We start from the raw sequence: 17291 nt of genomic DNA on the forward strand, positions 1-17291 counted from the left end.
AACGGCGATTGAATTGCCGAGAGTTGACAATTTTAGATGTGTGTCGGGCTGCATGTCATCTGATGGAAAACATAGCTCAGTCAATTTCATTCTGACCTCATCACCCAACTCAGACCTTTGGCTCCAATGGCGCTGTTAGACTCCCCCTCACCTCCCCCGAGTGTGGCGCCCCCTCTTCCATTCATTAGAAATTATCACTTTCCTCCCTGCCTCATGGTAACCATTGTAAACCTTTCAATCACTACATTGCGGGCATTCTTTGCAGTAGCGGTGGCGAAGTGAAACGATATGGCAAGATTGGTCCACACGCGGAATTTATGCAACCCCATTCAGCATTTTCTCTGCAACCAAGTAACCAGTTGTCAATGACCCGCTAAGGTGGCTGGCGCAAAATATTCAACTTGTTCCGTTTTCCTCCTCAAAGGATAGCATAGAATTCATAAATACCCTGTAGGCTTTCCCTAAAAGTTCCTAGGTAAGAAAGTCCAATAGTAGGGGCCCATGGACAAAAATTGACTTTCAATACATTCCAAAAGCACTCGCATGGTAGCAGTATTATACAGTCGACTCCAGTCAATTCAACTCTGTTAATTCGACTTTCTGCTCAATTCGAACGTACTGATAAGTCCCGACAAAAAACCATACATTGCCCACAGAAGGAAAACTTTAGTTCGAATGCAAAAGCATTTGACGCTTAGGTAACTTCACACTGGTGCCCCCATCATGTGCCTAGCCGTTACTGAGACCATGACAACCAAAGGAATCCAGCACACGGCACTACTTATTGTGTCTTCAGGATTTCGTCAGCGCAAACGACAGCGTTCCGGTTTGCGGGCCACTCACCACTTGCATTGTCGGCAATGCGACAGTCCAAAGCAGAGATGGCATTTAAACACGTCTGCTCCCTTCACCACACGCTGGCAGATTCACAGTTGAAAAGAAAGTATCTGACATTATAGACATAAAGCAATAAAAAAATTCGTCGATTCATTTTGTCGCTGTGCTTTCTATCAAATATTGCACTCTGGCAAGGGTTGAATTAGGCTGTGCCAGCAAACTCCATAGTACCTCTGCCACAACTTAATTGTGCCATTCTAAGGTGCACGCCTCATCGCTTTGGATACATAACAGATGTAGTATCTGCAGTTGGCCAAATAGGAACAAGGGATTGCACAGCTTTTTGTGCAACCTAGCAAAGCAAAAACTAAGGCGCAAACGTGTATGAACAACTGAGGTGAGCCACGAGTAGTGCTCCCAACACGAGACTTTGGCATGCAGCGTCATGCACGCATTGCACTCCGCTAGGCTGCACAAAAACCATGCACTACAATGTTTGCATTTGAACTACTCGGATAGTATACAGGGTGTTCTTTTTAGCTGCACCAAATTTTCAAAAATTGCCTGTTCTAATTCTTGATCTAAATTACACAGACATAGCCATTACTTTTACGAGAAATCAAATTGCATAACTTACTACACAATGTAATTACACTGATTAGCTTTTTGGTTCATTACTTTACGGCACATATTTCAATTTGCAAATTGTAGCCAGCAAGTTTGCAAGGCGAACCCACTTGGAACGTGTTCTCAGGACTACACCAGTAGCGAGATATGAACTTTTTTACGTTTCCAAAGAAATGAATTGATATTTCAGCTACTATAAAACAGCATAAAACAGCATTTTTGTAAAGTGTGGAACAGTGAATTTTTACCACGTTTGATGCCACATCTCAAAACAGGTGCCATCCTCAGAGACAGCAGGGAGGAAGTGACACCTGCAGACGCTAGTCGTAGTAGACAGAATGTCTACATTGCCGGTAAAAGCTTGCCTCCTGGCAGCATGGCAACAAGACACTTCAATTTTCCGTATCTCCTAATAATGAAGTAATTTGAAAAATTATTGCTCTAGAAAGCTTCCTAGACGACACCCTACAACTTCCAGTGTATCACCAAAATTTGCAATGGGGCCTGGTGAGGGGCCCCATTGAAGCAAAAAGTTATATCGCAACTTTCACAGTCCTTTCAGGCATGTGGAATTACTGAATGGCTCATGCTTTGACGAGTTCCTTGCACTACTTGGCAATAATGACCCCCAGAAAAAAGAATGCGGATTACAAATTTTCGACAGTTTTATTGTTTTTTTTTCTCGTCTGCCAACACTGACCGAAGATGTACTTACAGGGTTAACATGATACAAAAAAATGTGCTGGCCCATCGTATGTACAGCTTTCGAATCGAGCAAAGCAGCGCTGAGGAGTGTAAATCTCAAAAAATCTGTACTTGCACGTACGTAAAACACACATACTTGTATAACATTACACATAACCTAACCGCAAGTAAAATGTCCTCGTGCAGCTTCACTTTTTTTTTGCTGTTTCTTCACTCCTTGTGGTTGCGCGCACATTTCACACACAAAGGCTAAAAAGGGCTACAGACACACTGTCTCAAACATTGCATCCAAGTCCTCAAGCTTTCATACACAAACATACAGATTTACATACACACACACTCATTTCATACCCCCCGCCAAAAAAAAAGCTTCCAGCAAAACTTGATCCCTGTCAGCTGGAGCAAATAAGATCAAATACTCTGAACAAAGACATTTTGTCCTTTCGCTGTCAGCTGGAACATGCACCTGAAGACGGCTTCCAACAAACGACGCCTTTTCTTCACGCTCCAGAAGAGAAGTTGGCGGATTCCAACATGCCTCTGCGAAAGCAGACTGCACAAATCTCCCGACGGAGTCTCCACATCAGCCAGAAAGTGCTGGAGGGCCCACGTGTGTGCACGTCTTTGATTAAAAAAAAAAAAGCAGAAACGACGAAAGCAATGGCACAAGGTGTGGGCGAGCCAGGCGCTGTGCTTCATGGTTGAGTCGAACTGGTGCCACTGGTGACCATCCCTGCATCTGCCTTCACTCTCTGTCACCTTCACTTGCCACTGGATGGATCTGTGTTGCAGGAGTCCAGGGTAAAAAAAAAAAAAAGTGGGAACAGTGAATGAAGTGATGACTGGAACAAAATGTGACACTTGTACGCTTGACACATGAAAAGGAATGCTGATGTGCTCAAACAGTAACAGGGTTTATACCGTTCTTTTTATTTGAAAAAGAAAAAAATTTTTTAACAACTTAGAAGGCTTTGACAAATTTTCAAGGACTACAGCAGCACTACATTGACGAATTGAAAACAAAGCTGTGTCCTGGACAAGCAAAGTTATTCTAATGCATACAAATGAAATCAATGGTACAAAAGAAAAAGGCTTAGCGAGAAAACCACTAAGGGATGCAACAACTGTGCCAACCAGGGGACATTTCTAGACATTACCAAATTATGCTATATTGTCGAATTCCACATCCTGTTAGTTCCAATCGTCTCACAGGGCTGCCATGACGTCCGATTGGCTCACAATACTGCCATTGCAGACTTTTACAATATGGTGGAATCCGACAACGTCCAGAGGTGTGCTCTGTGATTGGTCGGAATTGCGCTTTTGCTAAAGTAAATAAGACTGACTAAACACACGAAGGCAATTAAAAAGGTTTGCTTTCCAAACATTCATAAGATTGCACGCCAGAATAGCACCCCAGATTGGATTAGCTCGACCAATGAATTGCACTAACGTTATGGCCAGTTGCCCCAGCAAAATCTATTAAGTTTAGCCTAAATGAATTCCAAGATTTCTAATCGCTTCCACAAGAAAGTTGTAATGGTTTTTCGAAGCCCTGAAAGTGGCCCCTCAACCTTCATTTTTTTTCCCAAGGACCACAAAAAACCCCAATGTTCCTGCAAATGTGTAGGCCAGAACCTCACTATTTGCCATGTAGTTGTCACGTTGAAGAATGCCCCTCTGGACAGAAACTAATATAGGCACATGAGAAATTATCGGCAAGAATTAGCTAGGCCTGAACAAATAGTTTATCTTTGTGGGCCATATGAAATGCGCGAAAGTGATAACAGTTGACAGACTGCATATTCCAGTGCGTACGTGCTTCTGTCATTTTCCTGTCACCAAAATCAAAAGCAAAAATAGTAATGACGAAATATTAGCTAGCCCCTACTGAAAGCCTTGTTGGACATTTTGCCTTTCAAGGGACAAAGCACCATCAGTTTAGACTGATAAAGTACTAAAGTATTATTAGTTACATTTCCCTGTAATGGATTGATTACCAAAAGAGAAAATGAAGGTCAAATTTCCCTTTTTTTTAATTGTACACCAACATTCAAGAGCCGGTACATCAGTGTAACGTCACAGATTTCAAAGCATACACTTTGCTTCATGTCTATATTCTTACGGCGCAGCAGAAGTTCTTGAAACTTCCCAAATTCAGTCTTTTTATCTTTTAGAATACAATGTAGCCCATCTTTATCATTAACAAGTTAACTAGGCCTGATCACAAGGCAATCTATGACATCACGGTGAGTTTGTGTACGGAAACTACGAGACAATATTGCCACCCATCTTTCGGCCTTGCATCCTTCCTCGCTTTTCAAGCCTCTTCTCGTGGCAAGAATGGACGTTTTGGAATTTTTGAAAAAGGAATGAAGCTGCTGATATGGTACCTTTTGCAGGTAAGTATTATTAATACTGTTCTGTAGCACCTCATTTTGAATTGAAGCTACTAAGAGACCTTAAGCACAAACGAGGTGTTTTCTCTGTTAGCAAGACTGACTTCACAAATGAATGCCACACACACAAGAAAACATGGCCCTTCCTGCTTCACATTTTCTTGTGCGATTTGTGGTTATATTTGCACAGTCGATCATGCTAACAGAAATGCACCAATCAGCCGACTAAAACACCCTAGTGAGGTGTGCTAAAAATGGATGAATGCTGTGTAAGCAAGCACCTGCACTTGTACTCAGAGGAAGCCATAGCTTGGGATCTGCTTACATTTCTCTCCTTTAGCACACATTCTCCATAGGAAATTGCTGAATGTATTAATTGAATTTGTTGCATTTAAAAGAAAAAGTTCTAGAGACTGTTGGGAAAAGATTATAATTATTACTTAGTTTATTTTTCCAATTGCTAATTCAAGTGAATTCAAGCTTCCCATTGGATATGGTTATAGTGAGACTGTACCCACCAGCATACAGTCAAGATTGGCTGGCAAGCTGCAAGATCTGTACTTGCACTTGCAACATACTCGATTGTACCATGCACAAAGGGGCCACGACCATATATGCTCATTCAACTGTTCTCAGTTTACCATTGTGGTAACCGAAAGTACAGGAGCCAATATGGTTATGCAGAGAAAGAGACTGAACTGTCGGCACACATTTTAACCCGAACTCCCTTTAAGTCCCTCCACTGACTGCGAACATTTTGGCACTGCTTGTGTAACAATAAGTGTGGGGCCATCGCTGCGTTGTCTGCTCCAAAATATTCTGAAACTACTTGTGCGCTGTGCTGGAAACTCCTTGTTGCACATGCTCTGGCATCCAGGGGCATGCAGAAATGTTTTCACTCGTGTGCCAAAAGCAGAACGAACGAGGGATTGCCTGCAGAAACAAAATCTGGCTGGCTGCCAAGACGCACAAACAAAAGTTAAACCACAGGCACTGATCCCATAAAACAGCCTTTGTTTCATCAGCTGTCAGCGTTGCCAGGGTGCTGCATGGTTCAGTTGAGATGTATAAAAAGTTCAAATGCATATTTTCTACCACGCTGAATGTGCTGAAATTTTGCCAGCTTGCTGTTGGACAAGTATAGTTAACATTTTACGTGCGATTCAAGCTAAATAAATTGGTGTGATGGCCCCTTTTTATTGGTCCTGCAATTTCCGGGTGGCTGAAACTACCGAGCCTTTTGTAGAGAGCAGATACACTACAATGAGCTACCTTTCCAGGAGCAACAAATGTACTTTTAATATCGGTCAAATGTTATGGGCACTTCATGAATAAAGCAACCTATTCTACAATATGATCAACCCTTCATTGCTGATTTGTCATTATGGTCAAGAATGAAGCCAAAGCAGCAACAGATCAGTATGAATGGAGCCTAGTCACTGTAAACCGCACTGGTTAGAAAAATGCATCACAGTTGGTTCTATACCATGTGTTCCTGCTAACGTTAGCCAAGCTGCTCAATGAAAAAAAATGAATTTAAGAAGATGGTGCAAGATAAAATGATAAAACCTAGGGTCTTTGGTTGTCACAGGTCTGACAACTGAACACTGCAGGTCTTATGATTGTATCTTGCACCATGTTTATTTTTTTTTTCATTGAACCGCTTGGCTAACATTAGTTGGGACACCCTATATAAGCCTAAAGAAAAGCAGTGATATGCAAGGCAAGTTAAACAGAAGGTTGAAACAACTGAGCTGAAACTTTCAATCTCCAGCTGTACTAAGCCAAGCTATGAGGTAATCAGAATGATAAGCCTTGACAAGTTTATGTTCATTCATAGGGACAACAAAAGGATGAGTTGCGTGGTTTTCAACCATCACTGCATTACAAGAAGCGTAACAACAGACATGAGGGACTCTGGAGCTGTGTTCTGGAACAATCCCTTTCAGTGACATGTTACTGCGCTGAAAAATCCAGCAGGTTATTTCTGCACAGAGAAGGATCTTTGTTGGGAAGTGTATTCGCCAAGCAGTTTCTACATGTCCACTTGATGCAAAGTTGAAAGTGCAGTACTGAACTGGCGCATTACGCTGCTTCCCTAGGCATCGCCTCTGACAGTGGGAATACAGTCAATTCATTGTGCTGCCTTTTCATTTGCCACTTTTTGGGAGTGTCACCAGTCGAAGTGACAGATGTAAAAGCACTGCCTTACAGTACAAATTTACACACTGAAACTACAATGCGAGGCCCACATTGCATGTCTATAGCTTGTTTGTTCAACCACATTAGCCCTGAAGACTTTGTTCAGCCTGTTGTCGAAGAGCACCTTTACAGTAACTCTAGTGCATGCTTTAGAGCACCGCAACATAGAAAAGTATCTGCACCAAATGAATAAAACCAGGGCCTGTGAATATGATAGATCCTTGAAAACAATTACTCCAGAGTACAGCTCCCAATGCAGTGGTGAGTACACACAGTCAATGTGACATCAAAGAAAAAAAAAGAAAGGGTCAGTGCGACTATGCTGCAATTATGTGCCGGAAGCGGCTGCAATAGACAGCAAGTTCAATCGCACAAGCAGGAATGACAGCTTTACATGCAGGACAGTTCAGCTGGGCATGTTTTGCATGCATGCAAGGGATTGCATGAAACGATGACAGGATAGGGAACATCAGATTAGGTGTTGCTATAGCAACCAATTGTTTGGACAAATGTTTTGAAGCTAACACCAAATGGTTAGTGCCAACGTTATTAACAGATTAGAAAGCCAACCGACAAGCTTGCCTCTGCCTTAACTTGAAGTCCTTCCTTAAATCCACTGACCAGAGGGCAGTCCCACTCCATGCAAGTTCCACATCATTTGACACTCCGATACTTCGCCAAGCAGATAATAGCACACTCGAACCTCACTATAACCAAGTTGAAAGGAGAGGCAAGATAAGTTCATTATATCAGTTACTTTGTGATATTCTAACCGGAATATATGCCCAACGGGGTGCACAATTGTAAACGTGGAAATAACAAGATGGCTTTGCAGCCCGCAGAACTGCTACGCGGCCACACAAGCAATGAAATTAGAACAAAAAAAAAAAAAAAAAAAAAACAAAATCTGACATGTGCATCATGTGACTTAGCACCTGATGCAACAGCCTTTAGATAGCTGCCTTCTGTTCCATTGTGATGGTATTTCGCGTCCGCTTTCCACTTGGCTCGTCGCGGTCGAGCAGCGCGTGGCGCACAACACAGCTCTGCTGCGGTATCGAGGAGGCAAGTGAACTTCGGTTCGTGGCCTCCGAGATTCCACTGGTGCCAACGCAATCTCCGAGGGCACGCCCAGCCGCAGGGAGAAGGATAAGTGAATGATGCATGGCCTGAATGTGATCCCCGAGACTGCACCGGGGAGATCTTGGAGGCCACACCCAGCTATGCCTGCCTGCCTGCACGGCACACCATGCAGTAGAAGTGAATGCATTAACCTGTCGCACCGCCACGCAGGGTGGCACGGCTCGGGCTACCAGGCAAATGCTGGAGAGAGGTCGTTGGAGAAGTGAGATAGTGAGCTGCTGCTTGTACGCAGGTGAGCAACTACATGCGGCAGTGAGAAGGACCAGTGTTGCTCGAATACGTATTCAACGCGGGGGCGTGAAAGTTGTGACTGCCGCGGGGAGTGAGCCAAACCCAGCGGAAAAAGTGATGTACTCGGCGCACAACGGTCGGGTATTCTTTTAGGCTTTGGACACTGATACAGTTCGTTATATCTACTGGCTGGACAATTTTACCTTGTTAAATCAAAGTTTTAATACATGGATCTCTTAGAATTTCAAGGGGAATTTCATTCACTTCGTTCTATCTATTATTTCGTTATGAGGTTCAAGTGTACATAAGGTAGTCCAATAGTCACGAAGGACAAATTAGCACCATCTATGCACATGAATGTCCTTGTGCCTTGTCTGCAGTAATGGTTACAAAAGAATTATAATGTTGCCCAAACTGCCACTCAAGAAGCATCTCCCAATTGCTGCACAGACTGGCATGGGATTTATAGACACCACATAGAAGCTACTCTCTCCTCGATAATCCTCTACAACTTGTCTTATTGCACTTTCCTTGAATGTACTAGTGCAGCTTGCTACTGACCGACAGTCCATGCATTTGCCTTCGCTCTGAGCTAACTTCAAAGTGTTCATACTGCCTTTCATGTTGATTCGACTGCCCTCCCCCTATGCCAACTTCCCGCTACGCCAACTTTCCCCTACGCCAACTTTCCACTACGCCAACTTTCCCCTACGCCAACTTTCCCCTACGCCAACTTCCCGCTACGCCAACTTCCCGCTACGCCAACTTCCCGCTACGCCAACGTCATGCATGCATTTTTGCAGCGAGGTGCCTTCTTTCTGACCATTGCCTGTAAGGTTTCGTGCATAAAGTGCACGGCAGCTGCTTTCTCATCGTATTACTTTCATACTGGTGAGCAGGCAATTTTTCTTCTATCCCTTTACAAGCAGAATGGTTGAGGCAACACGCCGTTTCTGCCTAGATTTGAGGATGACTTAATTACAGAAGGATGTGCTGCAATCAAGGCACACCACCAGCAATGACAACTGAGGTATCAATCAAGACTGAAGAAAGGCTCTTTACGTTGCCGCACGTGGACATCTTTCTCATGACATGCCTGCAGCTGAATATATTGTCTACCTATGGGCAATGCCTCACAAATTCTCCCAAAATAAGTGGCCTCTACAGAATTATCACTCAACTACTAAACCAGCAAAGGTTACCTTTTAAACAATCCGTTTTCTTTGCACTAATGCGAACGAATCCAACTATGAAGTCATAAGTGCCTGCCTGAACAATACACCTTCTGGGTGACTGACAATAAGCTTGCAGACACATTGCTGCAGTTATCAGTTTTTATTTGATTGTTTTTTCGATTGGCCTACCATATTCACTTCAGGAGCACACCATTCTTCTGCTCTGCATATCTCCTCGCGCATGTGTTTTAAGAGTTTCTTAGTTAGCACAGTTCAGTCCCATTAAAAAAAATTAGAAGGCGCCAAGTATTTAAAATTTACTTCAAATCACCTTCGCTACTAAAAACTGAACTCGGAGCCACCATGAAACGCACCTTGGTGCAAGCGGAGCAGCAGAGGGCACCTCAATCGCACTTCTGCGACACTGGCGGAAACTCCGAGTCATCGGTGAGGCGCAACGCGGTGTTGGTCGGAGGCGACAAAGAGACCATTCCAGCAGCATCTGTGCTCAATGTTTAAAAGGAAACAGTCACACGTACCACATGAGGTTATGCAACTGCTATGCAGTAGTCGCACATCTGCTAATGCTTGCAAGGCTCTGAGCAACTGTCCCAACTATGTCTGTCTCAAACATGTCTTGGAAAACACTGGACGCGTCATGATGCATTTTCTAACATTACAGACCTTCTAAAGACCCATCAGCTTATGGCATTAAGCACAGAGGATGCCTATTGTGAGGCTAGTCTTCCACGGTAACTCTCAACTCTGGAATACTAAACACCCAGTTTCTTTTTCAACATGCACAGAAATCTCTGTAGATGCGCATTTTTTAATGCCACCTCTATCAGGATGTGACTGCAGCAGTTTCAAGCCAGAACTACAACCCTACGACTAGCAACAGTGCATTCCCACTAATACTGACAAAGCCATCTACTTCATATTTCTACGAGTAAAGTACCTTGTCTGAATACGAAAACAGATGACATCTTTCGCTGTGTGGCACCAAGATTTTGAGGGTGTGCTGTAGTCTGTTTTACGCACCTAAACCCAAGTACACAAGCACCTTTGTATTTGTCCCCTCGTGATGCAGCCATGGCAGTCTGGAAGGGTACTCGCAACCACATTCTAAGGGATTCCATGGCCACTTATTCAGTGCCTTGGGTAGAATTACATTTATCTTGTTTGGAAGTAAAAAAAAAGTTTGTTGCCCTACCTGCTAGGCCATCTACTGCCTGTCCACACCGTTTAAATGCATTCATGTTAAAGCACCCAAAAAGGCATCTAAAAGTGTTACTATTAATTAATCTAAGAATTAATCTTCCAATCTGCTTTTCTTCACATCTGCTTAGAGCTGGTCCCATCTTTGGAACCCTACATACAAATTTATGAACTAAAGCGTGCGACTCCCTTTTAATCCACACTCTACAGACCTTTTACAGCGAGTGGTGTGCGCATCGTGTGTGAGCAGCCGTTACAGCCCCCCCACCATTTAATAGCTTCTGAATCAAGAGCAAGCAGACATCAGCGATGACTGGCAACCAGTTGTTGGCAATGATTGCCAAAGCAAGACCACCTGCAGCAACAACAGTGTTACAGCCATTGCTGGTGCTGAAAAAAATATTGCGAAACTTTGAACTTTGATAAGCATGAAAGTCAGCGCTACATCCTCCCCGCACACAAGGGTGACCGACATACCCGAGCAACTTTACTTTCCGTAGCAGTGAAGACAAATGCGGAACAATAGGCATTCACCACGAGTTTTCTTTCTGCACCGGGAACCAAACAGCAGGCGAGCAATCATTCGGCCACATGGGATGTTTTTGCCCTCGTGTTCGCAAATACATTTCAATGTGCGCTATAAGTAATCGGAAACCACTCATCTGATCAGTGCTGGTGGAATGACACGGTGAGAACCAACAACCATGGTCAGAGCAGGTTGCAAACGCATTTTCCACACGCCCACTTACGCCTATTCCCAAACGAAATTGTTGCACATAGTCAATGTCAATAATAGGCGCACAGCCGTAACAGCCCTCTATTGTGCCATCTCTTAATGTTGCAGCCAGACATCTAGTTATGTTGTAGTACAGGCAGTACGGATAAATAAAATGTATGCACTGCCTCTGCACTTTTGGTGAAAGTCTTTTGTCATCTGCCCACTGCTCAAAGTAGTGGCCAAAATAACAGAGCCTGAAGCCACTGTGGCCATTGTAAAGGAGTGTGCGAACACTGGTCAGAAAGCGCTCAATGGCAGGCGATGTCAAGTGAGCAAATATGGTGGTGTCCATGGGTTTCATGCTGTAAACTGTCCATATGCAAAACAAAGGTGACTGAATCCTGCACCCTAAATAAAGAACACACAACTCCCTTTTAGGACATTTAATATAGCTACTAAAGAAAAGTGTGGAACTTGCACTCTAAATGGTGATTTAAAGAACAACTCTTAACCCCCAAGCCCCTTATATTTACCTACAAGGACAAGCTGCTCAGTGCCTTGCATGCTTCAGCATTTCTTTTTTCTTTTTTGCTTTCAATTTGACAAAATTTGACACGCTGCTGTGTTAGGCGCTGCCGCATCCGCCGCAAAGACGCTGCCAGGAGAGAGGCGCCATCTGGTGTCGCCCCCTGGGGAAGGCAGAAGGTTCCACGGAGGAGGAGGGAAGGCCTCGGAATCTCTGCCGTCACCCTGGGGCCAAGCTTGCTGTGCTGCTGTTAACGAGGGCAGGGCCACTTTCCCGGCAGGGGAAGAGAGGCAAGGAAATGGGGAATGGGAGGGTGCCACGGGGCAGGTTCTGGGGGGAAAGGCAGCTCGTAGGCAAGCAGGGGGACGGCCAACAAAACTGCAAGCGAGCATTTTGCGCACACAAAATGGCAAAAAAAAAAGGGTGAGCCCCGAGTGCATTCCTGCGTTGTCCTGAGCTGACTTGGTGGCAAGTGACACAGCCAACAAGCGGCAAACAAAGGTATGCAGTGATAAACAGCAATATGTTTTGCGCTGGAGCCAATGCTTCAACTGTCAAAACATTGGCTCCACCAACGAACCTGCCTTGTTCAACCACAGTTTGCTTCCTGCGAGTCCATTGTCTTGTTCGGATAGGTATGCAGTGTGGCACAAATTTTGGCTTGGTGGTTAGTACATCTCTGACAAGCATGAAAAAAGTAAGGAAGGATGCAGCTGCCGTCTTTCACAAGCATCTTTTGAATGCTTGGAAATGTTTTTCTCTAATCATGTATTCAACGCTTTTCTTTAAGGAACTGATGAGAACAGAGGTCTCTTGAAAGCAAGCTCACTATGTGCTCAGGTTTCGTTCATTCATTTAAACAGCCTTAGCTTAGCTTAGCAGCAAGCAGGGACTGACGTGTGCAAAAAGAGTGCAAGGAAGTGCTTTGACTGCAGTAAAATTGGGAACCCTGATGTGCATTACTGTGGCAAACTCAATGATGCCCGATGGTAATGAGAACCTACAGTGGCATGAAGTTACAATGTTACAAGTGTGCAATTTCAGAGCATTAAGGCTTGATGTGATACATTCCATGCCAAGCAAACGTAGGAGCATCTACAAATATTGCTGTGGCTGCAATGAGTCATTTGGCAGGAACCTTGTCAAAGTAGCAAGAACTAGTTCAGCCCTCTTTCGAAATTGCACACACGTACTGAAACCCTGTGCAACCACCCCACTTTTCTTTTTATGTATAGTACAACCTAGTTCACATGTCTGGCTTTCCTTCACTAGCTTACGTACCATTTCTTTATGGGTGCCAAAGAAAACATACTACAGCATCTCGCAAATGACGAACTTGCAATATGTGATCCTGGCTATCTAAGCGCAATCCAAAAGCCAATAGCCTGCTTGGCCAAGACAACGTGGTAGTTCCCCGTTACCTTGGTCCTAATGAGTTACGCAGTGGATGTGGTACATATCGTGGTGGTACACACGGTACAGTAAAAAAAAAAGTAGTCCATGATGCAGCACAGGCTTCCCCACTACACAGCACTGAGAACAGGTGCCATTGACTCACAGTGGTGAAAGCGCACATGCATTTCCATATGCAGGTTGTGTGCACAGAGTAGGATGTGCTGCTGAAGCTCGTCCTTCAGCTTAAGTTTGGAAGGGCCCAGAGCCTGTCGCGATCCTGCTGCAATGTTGTCCTGCCTCAATGCCCACACTCGACACAACTCTCTTGGAGACTGAGAAGCGTGCCAGCATAGAAATTGCAGTCCCCTCAAGAACCTTGGCTCCTTGCGAGAGAACGACGATGGAAATTGTTTGGCAGGCCAAAACATGAAACCTCCTGTGTGATCAGAGATCCACCAGCATTGCTACAGCGTACAGTGCAAGTTCTTGATGTAGTCTAACGTGAAGTGAAAACATTTATAGAGAGACAAGAAAAGAGGTGCCCTAGTTCCTCTAACGTGCAAGAAAGTCAGATGGGAGCACAAGACACCTTGAACGTGCAGAATGAGGGCCGTTGGTCTAAAATGTCTGTCTAGGATGACAGGCAGAGTCAAGCTAACAAGCTAAATGACTAGCAAATAATGCTTCAAGATTGCATTTAAAGAAAGCCATCACACATTTCAACTAGCGTCTATAGTCAGGCCCATGCAATCTTAAATTAAGAAAGCTTTCTTGCAGAGGTTTCAAGATTTTGCGAACTGTCAAAATGATAATGCATGGAATTCACTTTTAGCAACTGCATAAAAGTACAAACTTTCCAGCTTTGCAAATAGCCACATTCGGTAACCTTTGCAAACATGCATTATTGTCTTGCTGACATGCAAAAGCCAGGTTGGCTGAACAATTAACAGGCCAGAAAGCTGTTCTTTGACTAAGTTATGAGGCATGGCCTACAAGGACTGGCATGTTTGGTAAAAGTTCCTTTAACATTATTTTTAGTACACTTCCAACTAATTTCTGACCCATTGTGAAGGTCACTTTGTTTATGACACATCTGACAATCGTACTTACAGCAAGCCTATTAAACAAAGTAAACATTTAAATGCAGCACGCAAGGAAGCCAGGAGCATACACAAAGGGAATGCTTGCAAGTAGCAGGCCTCAAATGAAGGAAGCTAGGCACAGAAGGAAATAAATATTGAGACCATAAACTGAAACCCGTATGAAAGAAGGAACGTAAGGCAGGGGAAGCAATAATGATGACGTGTGAAAGAAAGAAGGTGCCTAGAAAGTGAAGCAACAGGGAATGTGTGCAGGAACAGAGGCTAGGGTGAGCAAGCAAGCCAAGCAGCAAGCAATGCTAGCAACCCCCCAGAGAAGCCAAGCCAAGACAAGCCAAACCAGGAAGAGGGCAGGGTAGCCAGCCGCAGAGCAGAGAAACAGTAAAAAGGAGGGGAAAGCCTACAGACCTGCCGGAGTATGGTCCTGATAACCTCGCACTACAGCGGCGTAGCTCGACAACCCTGCGCGCCAGAGACACACACACACATGGGGCCTGGCGATTAGGGCACGCCGTTCTAGCAAGGAAGACACAAACAGCAGCAGAAGGCACAGCACTGCTTCCAGACTGCGCATCCCTCATCCAACACATGTTCCCCTCCCCCCATTTTCACTTTCCCCACCACATTGTCACTCCATGTGTGCACCCATCCATCATTCTTTATCACGAAGCTACATACAAAGTGAACACAAACACAGAAGAGGCTTAGCTGAAGCATTAAGTCCTCTTTGCGCTAGTGTTTCTCAAATGGGCAAAGATGTCTTGTAAGCATGTCACAATGAATGGAGAAATAGATACATGTCTTCAAAAGAATGGCTCTAATGCACTGAGAGCAGTTTACTTTCATTTAGTTTCCAAACAGTTTGGGTCATTCCGGCTTGGCTTATTTATTCCAGTGATGGCTACCTCTAACTTCCTTGCCTCATTAGGTACCACTCTAGTGCCTTTTTGTACATCGGGACTAAACTCCATTGTAAACAGCTGACAACTTCTGTAAACAGCTGACATGATTGATTAAGATACTTTGATTACCCTGACAAGCATACATTGGGAGATAGAAGAACACACCAGTTGAATCCAATAAAATTCCATAAATTGTGCAATTCACTGGCAACATGAAACATGATCACCTGTCAGCTAAAGTGAAAGTGGCACAGGCAACGAAACCTTAAAATTTTGCAATACAGTGAACACAGTGAACAATTAGAGGTGTCAATTGTGCAGTTTGATCAACCAAAGAAAAAGGCACTGAACTGGTCAGTACTTGTGTATTGGTCGGCAACATTTTTACAAAACTGTGCTTTAAAGACAAGCTGACATCCACCTATTTGAAAGCCTGATCCATGCACGGTGCTTATGGCAAGCATTTCAAGTATTTCTGAAGCAGTACTTTCAATGAAACAAAATGACAAACTGCTACAGCTCAACTCGATTTCCTTAACCAGTTATGAACTCACATGTGTAGTGCACAGCCACATTCCTGGAGATTTACATCACCTTATTCAACATCTTGCCACTGCCTGGTTAACATGGACATGCACATAAACGCAGCAGTCAACTGAACCGACAGACGAGAAAAACCCCACCACCGAGCCACACAGAATAAGGTACCATCCCACTTGCAACGCAAACACGCAGAGCTCACGCCTAATGGTCAACACTTGGTAAGTGCCCTCCACCGAGCAAAACAAATAGCAACCAAGAAGCATGAAAAGGCAAGGTGCACAGTAGATAAGAATATGCTGAATCCTGTAAAACTGAATTCAACTTAACGTTCAATTAGTGCATCAACTTTACTTAAACTTATCTAACTGACCATCAGTATAAGACCCATTCTTTTCACAGCATCTTGCTTCACGAAAGGTGCGCAAACACTACTAAAGACAAAATTTGTTAAAAATCGGTGAAGTATGCAACATCTTCCACTGCATTATGCAAAATCTCTTCCAAGTGATTTATGCTATATCCTTTAAGGTCTTATTTAAGTACACAGTACATATTTTTCTGGAACTGAAAGCCCGCTGCTAATGCTATTAAAGTGACTGCAAATAAAGCTCTGGTACGATAAGTACCCTAGAAAAGTTTCTCACATATATTATTGATTCAGGGCATTGGTTCTCGGCTTTTGAACCAATACCTTTTTTCTTTTACCTTAAGTGCATTCACACACATGCTTCAAGTTAACTTGCAGGCGAAGTTGCCGAAGTTCCTTAAATGTTGCTCCACTTCAGTTCAATGCAGAAGTGACCTGTATATGCACAATGACCTAACTTGCATGCAAGCAGCAAAGTTCGTTTTGCGTTCATGCAAAACACACCGGCCACTCCTCTGCTTGGTAGCAAGGACATTTCTCGACCTGCTTCTCACACGGCGTCGTATCAACGCGACACATTTGTCGGTTGAAAGAGATTTGACGGAAATGACGCACGACAAGGACTACCACAATGCTGTGTCTTTTACCCTGCGAGTCTGGCTTGCGTGGCGCCGGAGTTGGCTGAGAGGCTCCATGCGCGGTCGCTTGGTCCGAGGCTGCATCGCCAGATTGCGACGGCGGTGCCGTTGTGGCTTCGCGACCGTCCAGCCTACGAGCCACAGACATGCATTTCATTACGGCCACCCTCTACTTGGGCTACAAAAGAACAGCAAAACGCTGGTTTCCATCTACCACAGACAGATGACGGAGTGGCACTACACCTGAATAACCTTCCCAATCAACCAGCAGCACTGCATCAAACTGGCTTCTGGCATACCCTATAGTGCATTTGACACGCAGAATGCAATGCCACAAAAGCTCTGAAAGCGGTGCAGTCATAAAAGTCTCGCTCCACGTGTTTCGCGTGGTACTTATTTTACACTTCTGATACTTTCCACAAAATTACTATGTACCCATAGCAGGGCGGTTATGTTACATTCACTAGTTGGGGAATGCAACGCAAGGAAGACAGGGACAAAGAAAACACAGAACACTGAATAAATACTTCATACAGATAGTTTTCACGCAGTGTCCCAAAGACAG

The 17291-nt window shown here is 44.1% G+C and overlaps 1 protein-coding gene across 5 annotated transcripts in view; it reads right to left on the minus strand.

The window, feature by feature from the left end:
* Window positions 1–2111: 2111 nt before the first annotated feature.
* Window positions 2112–17291, minus strand: part of Atg18a (Autophagy-related 18a) — a 40340-nt gene continuing 25160 nt past the window's right edge. For 2 of the 5 annotated variants that reach the window (XM_050176851.3, XM_050176850.3), the window contains exons 9-12: window positions 16736–16857; window positions 14685–14738; window positions 9694–9821; window positions 2112–2950 (exon numbers count right to left, since the gene is read on the minus strand). In XM_050176851.3, the coding sequence (XP_050032808.1) occupies window positions 9724–9821; window positions 14685–14738; window positions 16736–16857 (274 nt within the window). In that variant the 3' untranslated portion in view covers window positions 2112–2950; window positions 9694–9723. The remainder of the gene's footprint in view (window positions 2951–9693; window positions 9822–14684; window positions 14739–16735; window positions 16858–17291) is intronic. The other 3 variants (XM_050176852.3, XM_050176853.3, XM_050176854.3) reach the window with 3 other exon arrangements.

The sequence above is a fragment of the Dermacentor andersoni genome, chromosome 8 (assembly GCF_023375885.2).
Source record: "Dermacentor andersoni chromosome 8, qqDerAnde1_hic_scaffold, whole genome shotgun sequence".
Taxonomy (NCBI): domain Eukaryota; kingdom Metazoa; phylum Arthropoda; class Arachnida; order Ixodida; family Ixodidae; genus Dermacentor; species Dermacentor andersoni.